The sequence below is a fragment of the Enhydra lutris genome, unplaced genomic scaffold (genome assembly GCF_002288905.1).
Source record: "Enhydra lutris kenyoni isolate GAN:26980312 unplaced genomic scaffold, ASM228890v2 scaffoldscaffold26, whole genome shotgun sequence".
Lineage (NCBI taxonomy): Eukaryota > Metazoa > Chordata > Mammalia > Carnivora > Mustelidae > Enhydra > Enhydra lutris.
The window spans coordinates 6,742,645-6,754,136 of record NW_019154110.1 but is presented as its reverse complement, the minus strand read 5'-3'; the positions used below and the strand labels follow the sequence as shown (position 1 = coordinate 6,754,136).

General features: G+C 44.0%; 1 protein-coding gene across 2 annotated transcripts; it reads left to right on the top strand.

Moving 5' to 3' along the window:
* The first annotated feature begins 2,074 nt into the window (after nt 1–2,074).
* On the top strand, nt 2,075–9,690 carry LOC111151378 (transcription elongation factor, mitochondrial). 2 transcript variants are annotated; one of them, XM_022509363.1, is made up of 4 exons: nt 2,075–2,150; nt 3,145–3,608; nt 6,810–6,959; nt 8,720–9,690. In XM_022509363.1, the coding sequence occupies exons 1-4, from the start codon at nt 2,084–2,086 to the stop codon at nt 9,155–9,157; spliced, it is 1,119 nt and encodes a 372-aa protein (XP_022365071.1). In that variant the 5' UTR covers nt 2,075–2,083; the 3' UTR covers nt 9,158–9,690. The 2 variants fall into 2 exon arrangements, with proteins under 2 accessions (XP_022365071.1, XP_022365072.1); XM_022509364.1 differs by lacking the exon at nt 6,810–6,959.
* Nucleotides 9,691–11,492: the final 1,802 nt, after the last annotated feature.

Sequence of the window (11,492 nt, the reverse complement as noted above, 5' to 3'; positions counted from 1 at the left end):
ATCACCAGGGCTCTTTACGGCTCCAAGTGTTATTTTCCTAGGGCTCCTGTAACAAACTACTCGGAACAGGGAGGCTTAAAACAACAGAAATTTATTCTTTCACAGTTCTGGAGGCTGGAGGCATGAAATCACAATATAAGCAGGGCTGGTTCCTTCTAAAGGTGAATCTGTTCCATGCCTCCCTCCTAGTTTGTGACGACCCCCTGGTGATCCATGCCTTCCTTGGCTCATGGATCACCAGGGCTCTTTACGGCTCCAAGTGTTATTTTCCTAGGGCTCCTGTAACAAACTACTCGGAACAGGGAGGCTTAAAACAACAGAAATTTATTCTTTCACAGTTCTGGAGGCTGGAGGCATGAAATCACAATATAAGCAGGGCTGGTTCCTTCTAAAGGTGAATCTGTTCCATGCCTCCCTCCTAGTTTGTGACGACCCCCTGGTGATCCATGCCTTCCTTGGCTCATGGATGCATCACTCCCAGCTCTGCTTCCATTCTCACATGGCATTCGTATGGTCCTCTTCTTCTTCTTCTTTTTTAAACATTTTATTTATTTATTTGACACAGAGAGAGAGATCACAAGTAGGCAGAGAGGCAGGCAAAGAGAGAGAGAGGAGGAAGCAGCCTCCCTGCTGAGCAGGGAGCCCGATGCGGGGCTCGATCCCAGGATCCTGGAACCACGACCTGAGTCGAAGGCAGAGGCTTTAACCCACTGAGCCATCCAGGCGCTCCTGGTCCTCTTCTTTTAAGGGCACCAGTCATATTGAATTAGTCACCTGCTCCCACTCTAGGATGACATCATTTTATCTAAGTACATCTGCAATAACCCTATATCTGAATAAGATCACATTCTGGGGAACTGAGGGCTAGGACTTCAACATACTTTTTTTTTTTTTTTTTTAAGATTTTATTTATTTATTTATTTATTTATTTTAGAGAGAGCAGGGGAGGAGCAGAGGGAGAGAATCTCAAGCAGACTCCCCACCGAATGCAGAGTCCAACATGGGTCTCAATCTCACCACCCTGAGATCATAACCTGAGCAGGAATCAAGATCTGAGCCACCCAGGCACCCCTCAACATACTTTTACTGAAGGATGTAATTCAACCTGTAACACCTCATTAAGCAGAATAAGCCAGGAGAAAAGGAAATTATTTGATTTGGAGGATTTTGCACAAAAAGTTGAGTTTATTTCTTCTTACAGTTCTAAGTTCTCCAGGAATTAATAAGATTCTTAGATTTTTTTTTTAAGACTTTAATTATTTGATAGAGAGCACAAGCAGGGGGAGAGGAACAAGCAGACTCCCTGCTGAGCAGGGAGCCCTATGTGGGGCTGGATCCCAGGATCTGGGATCATGACCTGAGCTGCTTAACTGACTGAGCCACCCAGGAGTCCCTAGCCTCGCACTTTTATATATGGCAAATTTTCTAGAAACACACCTCTAGTATGACCCTATTCGACTACCCCTTTTTGCATTCAAGACCCAACCAAATTTTGTGCCTGCCTCATCTCCCTCCCCTTTGCCCCATCCCTTCCAAATGGAATGAGGCTGTGGCTTTCAAGTCTCAGTGGCAAAGCCACCTCCTCCTACCGCTCGCCCATTCCTGAACCCTTACCTCTCCCGATTCTGCCTAGTGATACGGTTATTTATTTGTGTACCCGTCTATGCTCCCCACCAAACTCCGCTCCTTGCGCCCCAGGCAGGGCCACAACAAGACCTTATCAGTCCATGTGCCTGGAAAAAACCCAGGGAGGCTCCCTGAAGGAGGAGCTGGCCAACCACGGACTAAAACCCGCCCAAGCGGTTTCTTCCTAGAGATTCCGCTCAGTGGCTGTCACGGGCCGGCCTTGAGCAGAACGTCTCCAGGACGCGGTGGAATGAATATGCAGACCACCCGGGGGCTCGGGATCGGAGGACACCGCCTTGGCGGGAGGCCGCCACGAGGCCCGCAGCGGAGGAGTGGCTCCCGCGCAGCTCAGCCGGACCCATCCCCCGCCGGAACACGGCTGCCGCCGGAACCTTTCCGCCGCCAGGCCGGGCCCTAAGAGGCGAAGCACCGCCGGGCCGGAAGTCGGTGGAGGAAGATGGGACTGCGGGAACCCCGTCCTTTACCTGGAAGGATGAGCGTCGGTAGTCTCCTCGTGGCGGGAGGTAGGGTACCTGGAATGCTGGTTAATTTCCCGCCTGTCTTTAGCCTCTGGGCCTGGAGTACCTTCTTCCACAAGTCGCCCGTCCAGCCTTCCCTCTTGGAGTCTTGGCTGAGCTGACGGGGCGCCTCGATGCGACTGCGCTTCCCGGAGGAGGGGTCCGCGGGCGGGCCTTTCCCCGACTGTGTGGCGGGCGGAGGGTTGAGATGCCAACCGCCGTCTGCTCACCTCAGGCTGTGGTATTTTCCTGGGGCCGCGGTGTCTGAGTGACTTCCCATTGGTTTTGCAGAATTCTTTCTTTTTTAAAAAGATTTTATTTATTTACTCCACACAGAGAGAGATCACAAGTAGGCAGAGAGGCAGGCAGAGTGGGGGGTGGGGGGAGAAGCAGGCTCCCCGCTGAGCAGAGAGTCCGATGTGGGACTCGATCCCAGGAGCCTGAGACCATGACCCGAGCCGAAGGCAGAAGCTTAACCCACTGAGCCACCCCGGCGCCCCCAGAATTACTTCTTAATGTGGTGTCTTGTTTTTCTGCTTGCGGAAACAGTCGTAGTAGAAATCTGGAAAAGTGTACCGGTGAGAATAAAAACCGCCCGTTACATCCACCACTCAGTTAAAACACGTCTTATAAACGTATACAATTTAATTTTATTTGGTTGCACTGCATAAGAAACTAGCGAAAATGGATGTGAAAATATTCCTAACGAGAGATATGAATTACACAAAGATTCCTCTAAAGTTAAAAATGTCAAAAACGTTCAGCGGTGGAAATCATTGTCTTAAATACATGCTTTTTTATAGGCATTAAGTAAGATTTCTTGGTAGTAAAACTTAGGACTATCCACAAAAATCAGAAGACCTCTCTTGCGAGTATGGTATACCACTTCTAGGATTATGGGAATGTCTCTGTCCCTTTGCGAAGGCTCTAGTCAAGCCACAATTAATACTAAAAAGAAGTAGGACATTCCAGCTTACATTTTGCTGAATTTTCCTTTTAGGAAGGGGGCGATGTTTTCCAGTTCCATTAAGGTCATCCTTATTCCAGGCGTTACATAGTTCCTGCTGTTGGAAAAAATCCGCTGCACCTAAGAAGATTACTCCCAATGCTGCTTTTTACGATGAAAATACAAAGGAACCTGGAAATGCACTTGACAAGCTCTTCTCTTCAGAACAGCAGGCTTCCATCTTGCATGTGTTGAATACGGCATCTAATAAAGAACTTGAAGCTTTCAGGTTGCTTCGTGGAAGAAAATCTGTCAATATTATAGAGCACAGAGAGAAGTTTGGGCCATTTCAGAATTTGGAGAGTTTAATGAATGTGCCCTTGTTCCAGTATAAAACTACCATTCAAGTTTGTAACTCCATTCTTTGTCCAGAGACTGGAGGGAAAAAAAGAAAGTTCCAGGACAACCGGCTCTTGAGAAAGCTCATCAAACCAGAAATAGAGAGAGAGAGACTTAAGGTATACCGTTTTTCTTTTCAATTATTTTTTTTTTTAAAGATTTTGTTTATTTATTTGATGGAGAGAGATCACAAGTAGGCAGAGCAGCAGGCACAGAGAGAGCGGGGAGCAGGCTGCCTGCTGAGCTGAGAGCCCGATGTGGGGCTCAATCCCAGGACCCTGAGATCGTGACCTGAGCCAGAGGTTTAGCCCACTGAGCGACCCAGGTACCCTGGTATACTGTTTTTTCTTAATGTCCGTTATACTGCTCCCTCCATATTGAGAATCTACTTTGCAAAGTACTATTCTGGGTAGCAGGACAGCTTATAGTTTAGTTGGTATGTGATCAGTACAGAAGAATGAGATGAGGAGAGAGTGAATGGGCAGTCGAAAGGACAGAGAACCATGGGCTGTGCCTGTTGGGGAAAGTTGACCAAAACCTAGATCTCAGAGAAGGAGAATGAGGCTCATTGGAGGAGGCAGGCATTCTAGGAAGAAAGAACAATTGTAGAGAAACAGGTCTGTGCAAGATTTATTGAAGGAACTTCAATAAATTGAGGAGAATTGAGGAACTACCTGTGTCTATCAAGAGGGTTATATTGAGATTAAGATACAAAGAGGGTTATGACCAAGGAGTGACTTCAGAACATTATACTGGTCTTTGCAGCAGGATTTAAAGTTATTTTCTGTTCCCCCTTTCAAAAGGCATTCTACAAGCAAATCCTTTTCAGTGTTGTCTTAAAAAACAAATATTAGAACTACTTGGCACATCAAACATTAAACCTTGGAGGAGGAGGTTAGGTCCTGTGTAGCAGTACGTGATAAAATATTCTCTCATTGCGTACCAATAGTAAGCACATTTTTTCTCTGGACCAGTGGTTCTCAGTTTTGGGAAGATCATGGACACTTTCTGAAAACCTGATGAAAGCTAAGGACCCTCTTTTCAGAAAAACAACCCCAAAAAGCACATTTACATAGAATATTGCATACACTTTCAGCGGACATATAGGTTACATAAAATCCATTCATGGACTACAGATAGAACAACTTCTGCAGTTGATCTGGAACATATTTGAACCAAAATTTTCAGGGTTTGGATTTCTGTTCCGATTTGGCTACAAGTACTATTTATAGTCATTATAGTGGAGTTGCAATGTTTTTACAGGGATGGGTTCTAAAGCCATTTTGTATATGATGAGAACAATTATACTGACTTCCAAATAAAGTATGTTCTTTTCCTCAAATCTCTTGCCCATGAAGTACCATGTGTAACCTGGTTTAGTAATTCTTATGTACACTAAAGCTTGAGAATCATTGAACTCAGGAATCAAAAGAAGGCCTGTATTTTGTAGATGTTTGGGCATCCAAACTAGTCTGCATTTAATGGATATTTTATCCATTCCCTAGCAGTGAAAGGGAGATGGGTATAGAATTATAAAATGTTCCTGCTTGTGTGCCTTTGTATCTACAGAGCACACTAATTTATTTATCCGTACAACTAAATGAACTGTGTGAGGGTACAGAGATGCTATTGTACTCTTAACCTCCAGCCTCTGCAGAGTTAAATCCACATATCCAACTATCTATTACACATTTCCCCTTAGAAGCCCTATAGGCAACCTGAGTACAGTACGTTAAAAAATTCCTCTTCCCCTACCTTCCCAAGTTCAGCTGCTTCCTATCATCATCTTGATTAATGTCTTAATATTAATACTGCAATAAAAGTGGGCTATCCTAAGCTCTCCCACCCCTGCATATCAGTTCTACTGGCATTATATCTGACCTGTTTCTTGTCCTCATCATCACTGTCTTTGATTTTTTTTTTTTTAAGATTTTATTTATTTATTTGACAGAGAGAGAGATCACAATTAGGCAGAGAGAGAGAGAGAAGCAGGCTCCCCGCTGAGCAAAGAGCCTGATGCGGGGCTTGATCCCAGGACACTGAGATCATGACCTGAGCCGAAGGCAGCGGCTTAATCCACTGAGCCACCCAGGCGCCCCACTGTCTTTGATTCTTAATGCTTTGTCACATAACAGGCACCTAGTAGATCCCTTCCTCTAGTCTGGCCTTCTGTGGTCTATCTTCCACACAACGGTCAGTGATGGTTCTGAACTGTAAATCTCGTTTTGTGTCTGAATGTTAGTTATATGCTTTGATGGCTTCCTGCAGCTCTCAGGATAAAGTAAGGTACTTTTGCAAATACCTGTTTACCCCTCCACATCTTTCCCGCTTGCACACTTTATTCCAGGGCCTGCGTGTGTGAAGTGTAATACCGCCTATCTGGGTGGACACCCGGGGAAATCACTTCCCACTTACACTTACTCATTCTCCTAGTCCTTTAGGAAGTCGTCCCAGACCATGTCTTCTCCTGATGGTGTGACTATTGTGTGGTGGCATTTCTTACAATGTATGGCCATGTTCCTTGTTCCAGCAACACTGGAATATTTGAATGCCTGCTTTGGGCTAGGTAAAGGTTCTTTGTCTTTAAACTGACTGCTACTGGTTATCTTTTAGTAATAATTATTCCTGGGGGTTCCTGGATGGTGCAGTCATGATTCCAGGGTCCTGGGATTGGGGCCCAGTTTGGGCTCCTTGTTCGGCAGGGAGCCTGCTTCTCCCTCTCTCTCTGCCCCCCACTCATGCTATTTCAAATAAATAAATAGTCTTTAAAAATTATTATTATTCCTGCATTTCCTTAACAATTCTCAGTTCATAAAGTAGAAGTATACTTCTTTGTTTTAAAGATTTATGTATTTATTTTAGAGTGCAACCTCAGGGTAGGGGCAGAGGGAGAAAAGGTCTTTTTTTTTTTTTTTTTTATTTGACAGAGATCACGAGAGAGAGAGAGAGACAGAGGAGGAAGCAGGCTCCCTGCTGAGCAGAGAGCTCAATGTGGGGCTCGATCCCAGGACCCTGGGATCTTGACCTGAGCCGAAGGCAGAGGCTTAACCCACTGAGCCACCCAGGCGCCCCCAGGAGAGAAGGTCTTAAGCAGACTCCACACTGAGCTCCATGTGGAGCCTGGCATGGGGCTTGATTTCATGACCCCGAGATCAGGACATGAACTGAAACCAGGAATCAGATGCTCAACCAACTGAGCCACTCTGGCTCCCCGGTATAATTCTATCACGTAAACTGATTTGGCATTCTGAGTTTATAGCTTAAATTTTGCATAAGTTAAAATGTTTATACTTGTAATTAAACCAGTCTTTTTGTTGTAGGCAGTTCATAGTATCGTATCCATCGTTTTTGGAACTCGAAGAGTTGCCTGGGCTCACGTGGATCGTAAACTGGCGGTGCTGGACTGGCAGCAGGATGAGTGCAGCCAGCTGATGAAAGGAACGTACATATCATCTGTCTATTTACAAGAGGTAAAGCGACTGCACCTCCAAATTCCTCCCTGCTAGAACTCCTCGTGTAGTTTAATCTTCTAGTTCTAAAGGGAATGGAATACAGTACTGCAGATGGATTTCCCTTGGCTGCTTATTACTCCCCCATTCCTTTTTTTTTTTTTAAGATTTTATTTATTTGTTTGACAGAGAAAGGAGGAGAGAACACGAGAGATGGCACAAGCAGAGGCACTGGCAGGCAGAGGGAGAGGGAAAAGCAGACCTCCTGCTGAGCAGGGACCCTGATGTGGGGCTTAATCCACATGACTGAGTCGAAGGGAGACGCTTAACCGACTGAGCCCCCAGGCACCCCTACTCACCCATTCCTATCATGTTTTTCATCACCTATGATTTTTAAAAATTGAATCTTCATTTAGTTCATGAAATACCTTAATGTATCAAAGGCAGATACTGAGAAAACTGATGGTAAAATACATTAATGTTATAGAACTTCAGCACTATATTTACAAAGCTTATTTTTAATTCTTTAAGAAAAGATTTTATTTATTTATTCATTAGAGAGAGAGAGAGCACAAACAGTGGGGAGAGGCAGAGGGAGAGAGAGGCCGATGCAGGGCTTAGACCCAGGACCCTGGGATCAAGACCTGAGCCAAAGGCAGATGCTTAACTGTCTGAGCTACCCAGGTACCCCTTATTTATTGGTTTTAGTGAAGGGAGCATAAAGGGAGAGGGAGAGAATCCTCAGGCAGATTCCCTGCTGAGCATGAAGCCCGACATGGGGCTTGATTCCAGGACCCTGGGATGCTGACCTGAGCTGAAATCAAGAGTCAGACACTTAACCGACTGAGCCACCCAGGTGCCCTTAAGCTTATTTTTCAAAATCCTTCATTAATTGTCTCATTTGAGTCTTCAGAACCTTGTGAGATGGGTAATAATTACCATCCTGATTACACATATGAAAACTGGTATAATCAATCAAGCATCTGACAGGATTAGTCAGTTAGTCAGTTGCAGATAATGGACTGTGGGCTAGGCCTTCATTTTTTTTTTCTTAAGTAGGCTCTGCATCCATTGTGGAGCCCAGCATAAGGCTTGAACTCAAAACTCTGAGGTCAAGACCTGAGCTGAGATTGAGTTGGGACACTCAACCGACTGAGCTACTCAGGCGCCCCTGATTGTAGGCCAGGTATTCTAACCCTATGCTCTACCCTAGACATTTTCAAAAGGTTACTAAATGTTTTAAGTTGTCTGATCTTAATATAGATTTAGAAATTATGAAGCCCATTTTCAAGATGAAGAAACTAGTACTTGGGAGGACTGAATGATCTGCCTTAGCTCAGCTTATTCCTGATAGAACCAGGGCAGAACTTGCCTCCTGACTCTCCATAAAATGATGATTTTTCAGTTACTTCAAAACGGTCAGTAGTAGGGGCACCTGGGTGGCTCAGTCGGTTAAGCATCCTGCAGCTGTCAGGATAAAGTAAGGTACTTTTGCAAATACCTGTTTCCCCCTCCTGGGATCAAGTCCCGCATCGGGCTCCCTGCTCAGCAGAGAGCCTGCTTCTTCTCCCTCTGCCTGCTGCTCTGCCTGCTTATGATCTCTCTCTCTGTCAAATAAATAAATACAATCTTTAAAAAACAAAAAAAACCCAAAAAACTGTCAGTAGCAGTATAAAGTAAGTTACATATTTTTAAAAGGAAATGGGAGAGGGGACCAAAACAACAAAACTTAATGAATTATTTCTGTTCACTTATTTTGTTTTGTTTTGTTTTGTTTTAAGATTTCTTCAGTCATTTCAAAGATGCCTAAAGCTGACTTCTATGTTCTGGAAAAAATCGGGTTTTCAGTTCAGAACTCATCTCGGTTTCCTGTAGTGTTACATTTTCATATCATGGAAGCCATGCTGTATGCCTTATTAAACAAAACCTTTGCCCAGGATGGCCAGCATCAGGTGCTGAGCATGAATCGAAATGGAGTGGGGAAGCACTTTGAACTGATGATTGGGGACACACGAACTAGTGGAAAAGAGCTCGTGAAGCAGTTCCTCTCAGAGTCTGTTCTGAAGGAGCAGCCTCGGGTAGTCTTCCCCCCTGAGAAGATTGTCCTCTACAGACAGATGTTTTCATCTACCGAACAGCACAGAGCAGAAGAGTTGTATGACTCATTATTGCAAGCTGTTGCCTTCTATGAATTAGCAGTTTTTGACACTGAACCTTAAAATGCTGAGGTTAAATAAAGAGCTCTAAGGTTATATTAATTTATATTTATTAGCCCGAAAGCTGTACAGCCAACTGTTTTTAACATCCATGTTTATGGAGAAGAAAATATGTTTGTATTTAAAGTCAGACTTTCGACTGTTGAATTGTTCAAACAGTAATAAGCTAAATCAATAAATATTTTAGGAGATTCTGTGCCTTTTGGGTATAAGGGTTAAATAGTAAGATGCCCCCTAAATAGCCAAAGCAAGAACGAAGTTATCTTGCCTGAAAAGCAGATTCCATCCCATACCAATGATCTGTATCATTCTATTGTTAATAGAGAGTAAGGATTTTTTGGGGTGGTGCTTATTATGGGAATAACACTAAATATAATCAAGAACACAACTTATGAAGTCATCTTCTTAATTCTGTAAGTAGCATGTGGTTTGATGTATTGCTTCCAAAAGGTGATTTTCATCAATTCAGTTTTATCAGCCCAGAACAAAGGTTTGTCTAATACATTCTTTTTTTCCCCCACTTTGAAATATTTTACTTGGACAGAACATCTTTTTATTTTTTTTTAAAGACTTTGCTCATTTACTCGACAGAGCAGAGAGAGATCAAGAATAGGCCGAGAGGCAGACAGAGAGAGAGGGGGAAGCAGGCTCCCTGCTGAGCAGAGAGCCCAATGTCTGCTGAGCAGACAGAGCAGCTTAACCCACTGAGCTACCCAGGCACCCCTGGACAGACCATCTTTTTAAAAAAGATTTATTTGAGAGAGAGAGAATGAGTATGTGGGGGCAGGGGTACAGAGGGAGAGGGAAGAGAGAATCCCAAGCAGACTCCATGCAGAGCTCCGAGCCTGATGCTGTGCTCCACCCCAAGATGCTGAGATCACGACCTGACCTCAAACCAAGAATCAGGTGCTTAACCGACTGCACCACCCAGGTATGCCTAGATAGACCACCTTTTGAGAAAAGTAGCACGTAATTTTTTCACATCTCACATTTTCCAGTATTACATTTGCCTCAGTTCAGGCCCTCATTATATCTTAGCAGTCCTGAACCCAAGTGTATGATGTCAAAGCATTATGTCCTTCCTTTAATCTACAGAGTGAAATACGCTTGTTAGAAAAACTTTCGAATAATCCAATATGTGAAATAAGGGGGGGTAGGAGGTTGGGTGAGCCTGGTGGTGGGTATTAAGGAGGATACATATTGCATGGAGCACTGGGAGTGGTGCATAAACAATGAATCTTGGAACACTGAAAATTAAAAAAAAAAAAAAAAAAAGTGAAATAAGTAGAAGTCCTTTCTTCCAGCACTTCCCATCTCCCTAGGGATGCAGCCTAGACTTATTGCCATTCACTTGGAAATCTCTACGTTTACATACATGATTGTACGCAAACATCTCCACCTTGGATATGTTGTAGGTATCTCAAACTATCTATCTCAAATAATCCTCTTTCCTTCAAATTGCCTCCTTTGCCATTGTTCTGTAATTTGATAAAGAGCTTCACCAACCATCCAGTGGTTCATGCCAGATATGTGGCATTCTACCTCCCACATATTTCTGGAAATAGCTTTAAGTGAAAATGTGTTAATTGTAGACATTTATAGGATAAGTACTGAAAAAGCCATCAGAATTTGCTTACTTTAACTTAAAAGTGAATCTAAATCTTACAGGATTTTATCACCTTTAAGAATTCATAAGTTTGGGGGGCTGCCTGGGTGGCTCAGTGGGTTAAGCCTCTGCCTTCAGCTCAGGTCATCTCAGGGTCCTGGGATGGAGTCCCACATTGGGCTCTCTATTAGGCAGGGAGCCTGCTTCCTCCTCTCTCTCTCTACTTGTGATCTCTCTCTCTCAAATAAAATCTTAAAAAAAAAAAAAGAATTCATAATTTTCGGGGCATCAGGGTGGCACAGTTTATTAAGCATCTGACTTGGTTTTAGCTCATGATCTTGTGATCTCAGGGTCGTGAGACTGAGCCCCACTTTGGGCTCTGAGCTCAGGGTGGAGTCTGCTTGAGATTCTCTCTCCCTCTCCCTACCCCTCCCACTTGCACGTTCTCTCTCTCTCTCTCTCTCAAATAAACCTTTGGGGCTCCTGGGTGGCTCAGTTGGTTAAACATCTGCCTTTGGCTCAGGTCATGATCCTGGGATTGAGCCCCAGGTCTCACTCTCCTGACGCCCCTGCTCATGTTCTCTCTCTCTGTCAAATAAATTAGAAAAGAAAAAATTCCCCCCCAAATGATGCTAAACCTACAAGAAAAATTTTTTTTAAGATTTTATTTATTTATTTAACAGACAGAGGTCACAAGTAGGCAGGCAGGCAGAGAGAGAGGAGAAAGCAGGC

What these genes read in the sequence shown, in the direction of transcription:
- LOC111151378 (XM_022509363.1), top strand. Translation starts at nt 2,084, where the DNA reads ATGGGACTGCGGGAACCCCGTCCTTTACCTGGAAGGATGAGCGTCGGT. An exon ending in TAGTCTCCTCGTGGCGGGAG is followed by an intron (nt 2,151 to 3,144) that starts GTAGGGTACCTG and finishes TTTTCCTTTTAG; the next exon opens with GAAGGGGGCGATGTTTTCCA. An exon ending in TAGAGAGAGAGAGACTTAAG is followed by an intron (nt 3,609 to 6,809) that starts GTATACCGTTTT and finishes TTTTTGTTGTAG; the next exon opens with GCAGTTCATAGTATCGTATC.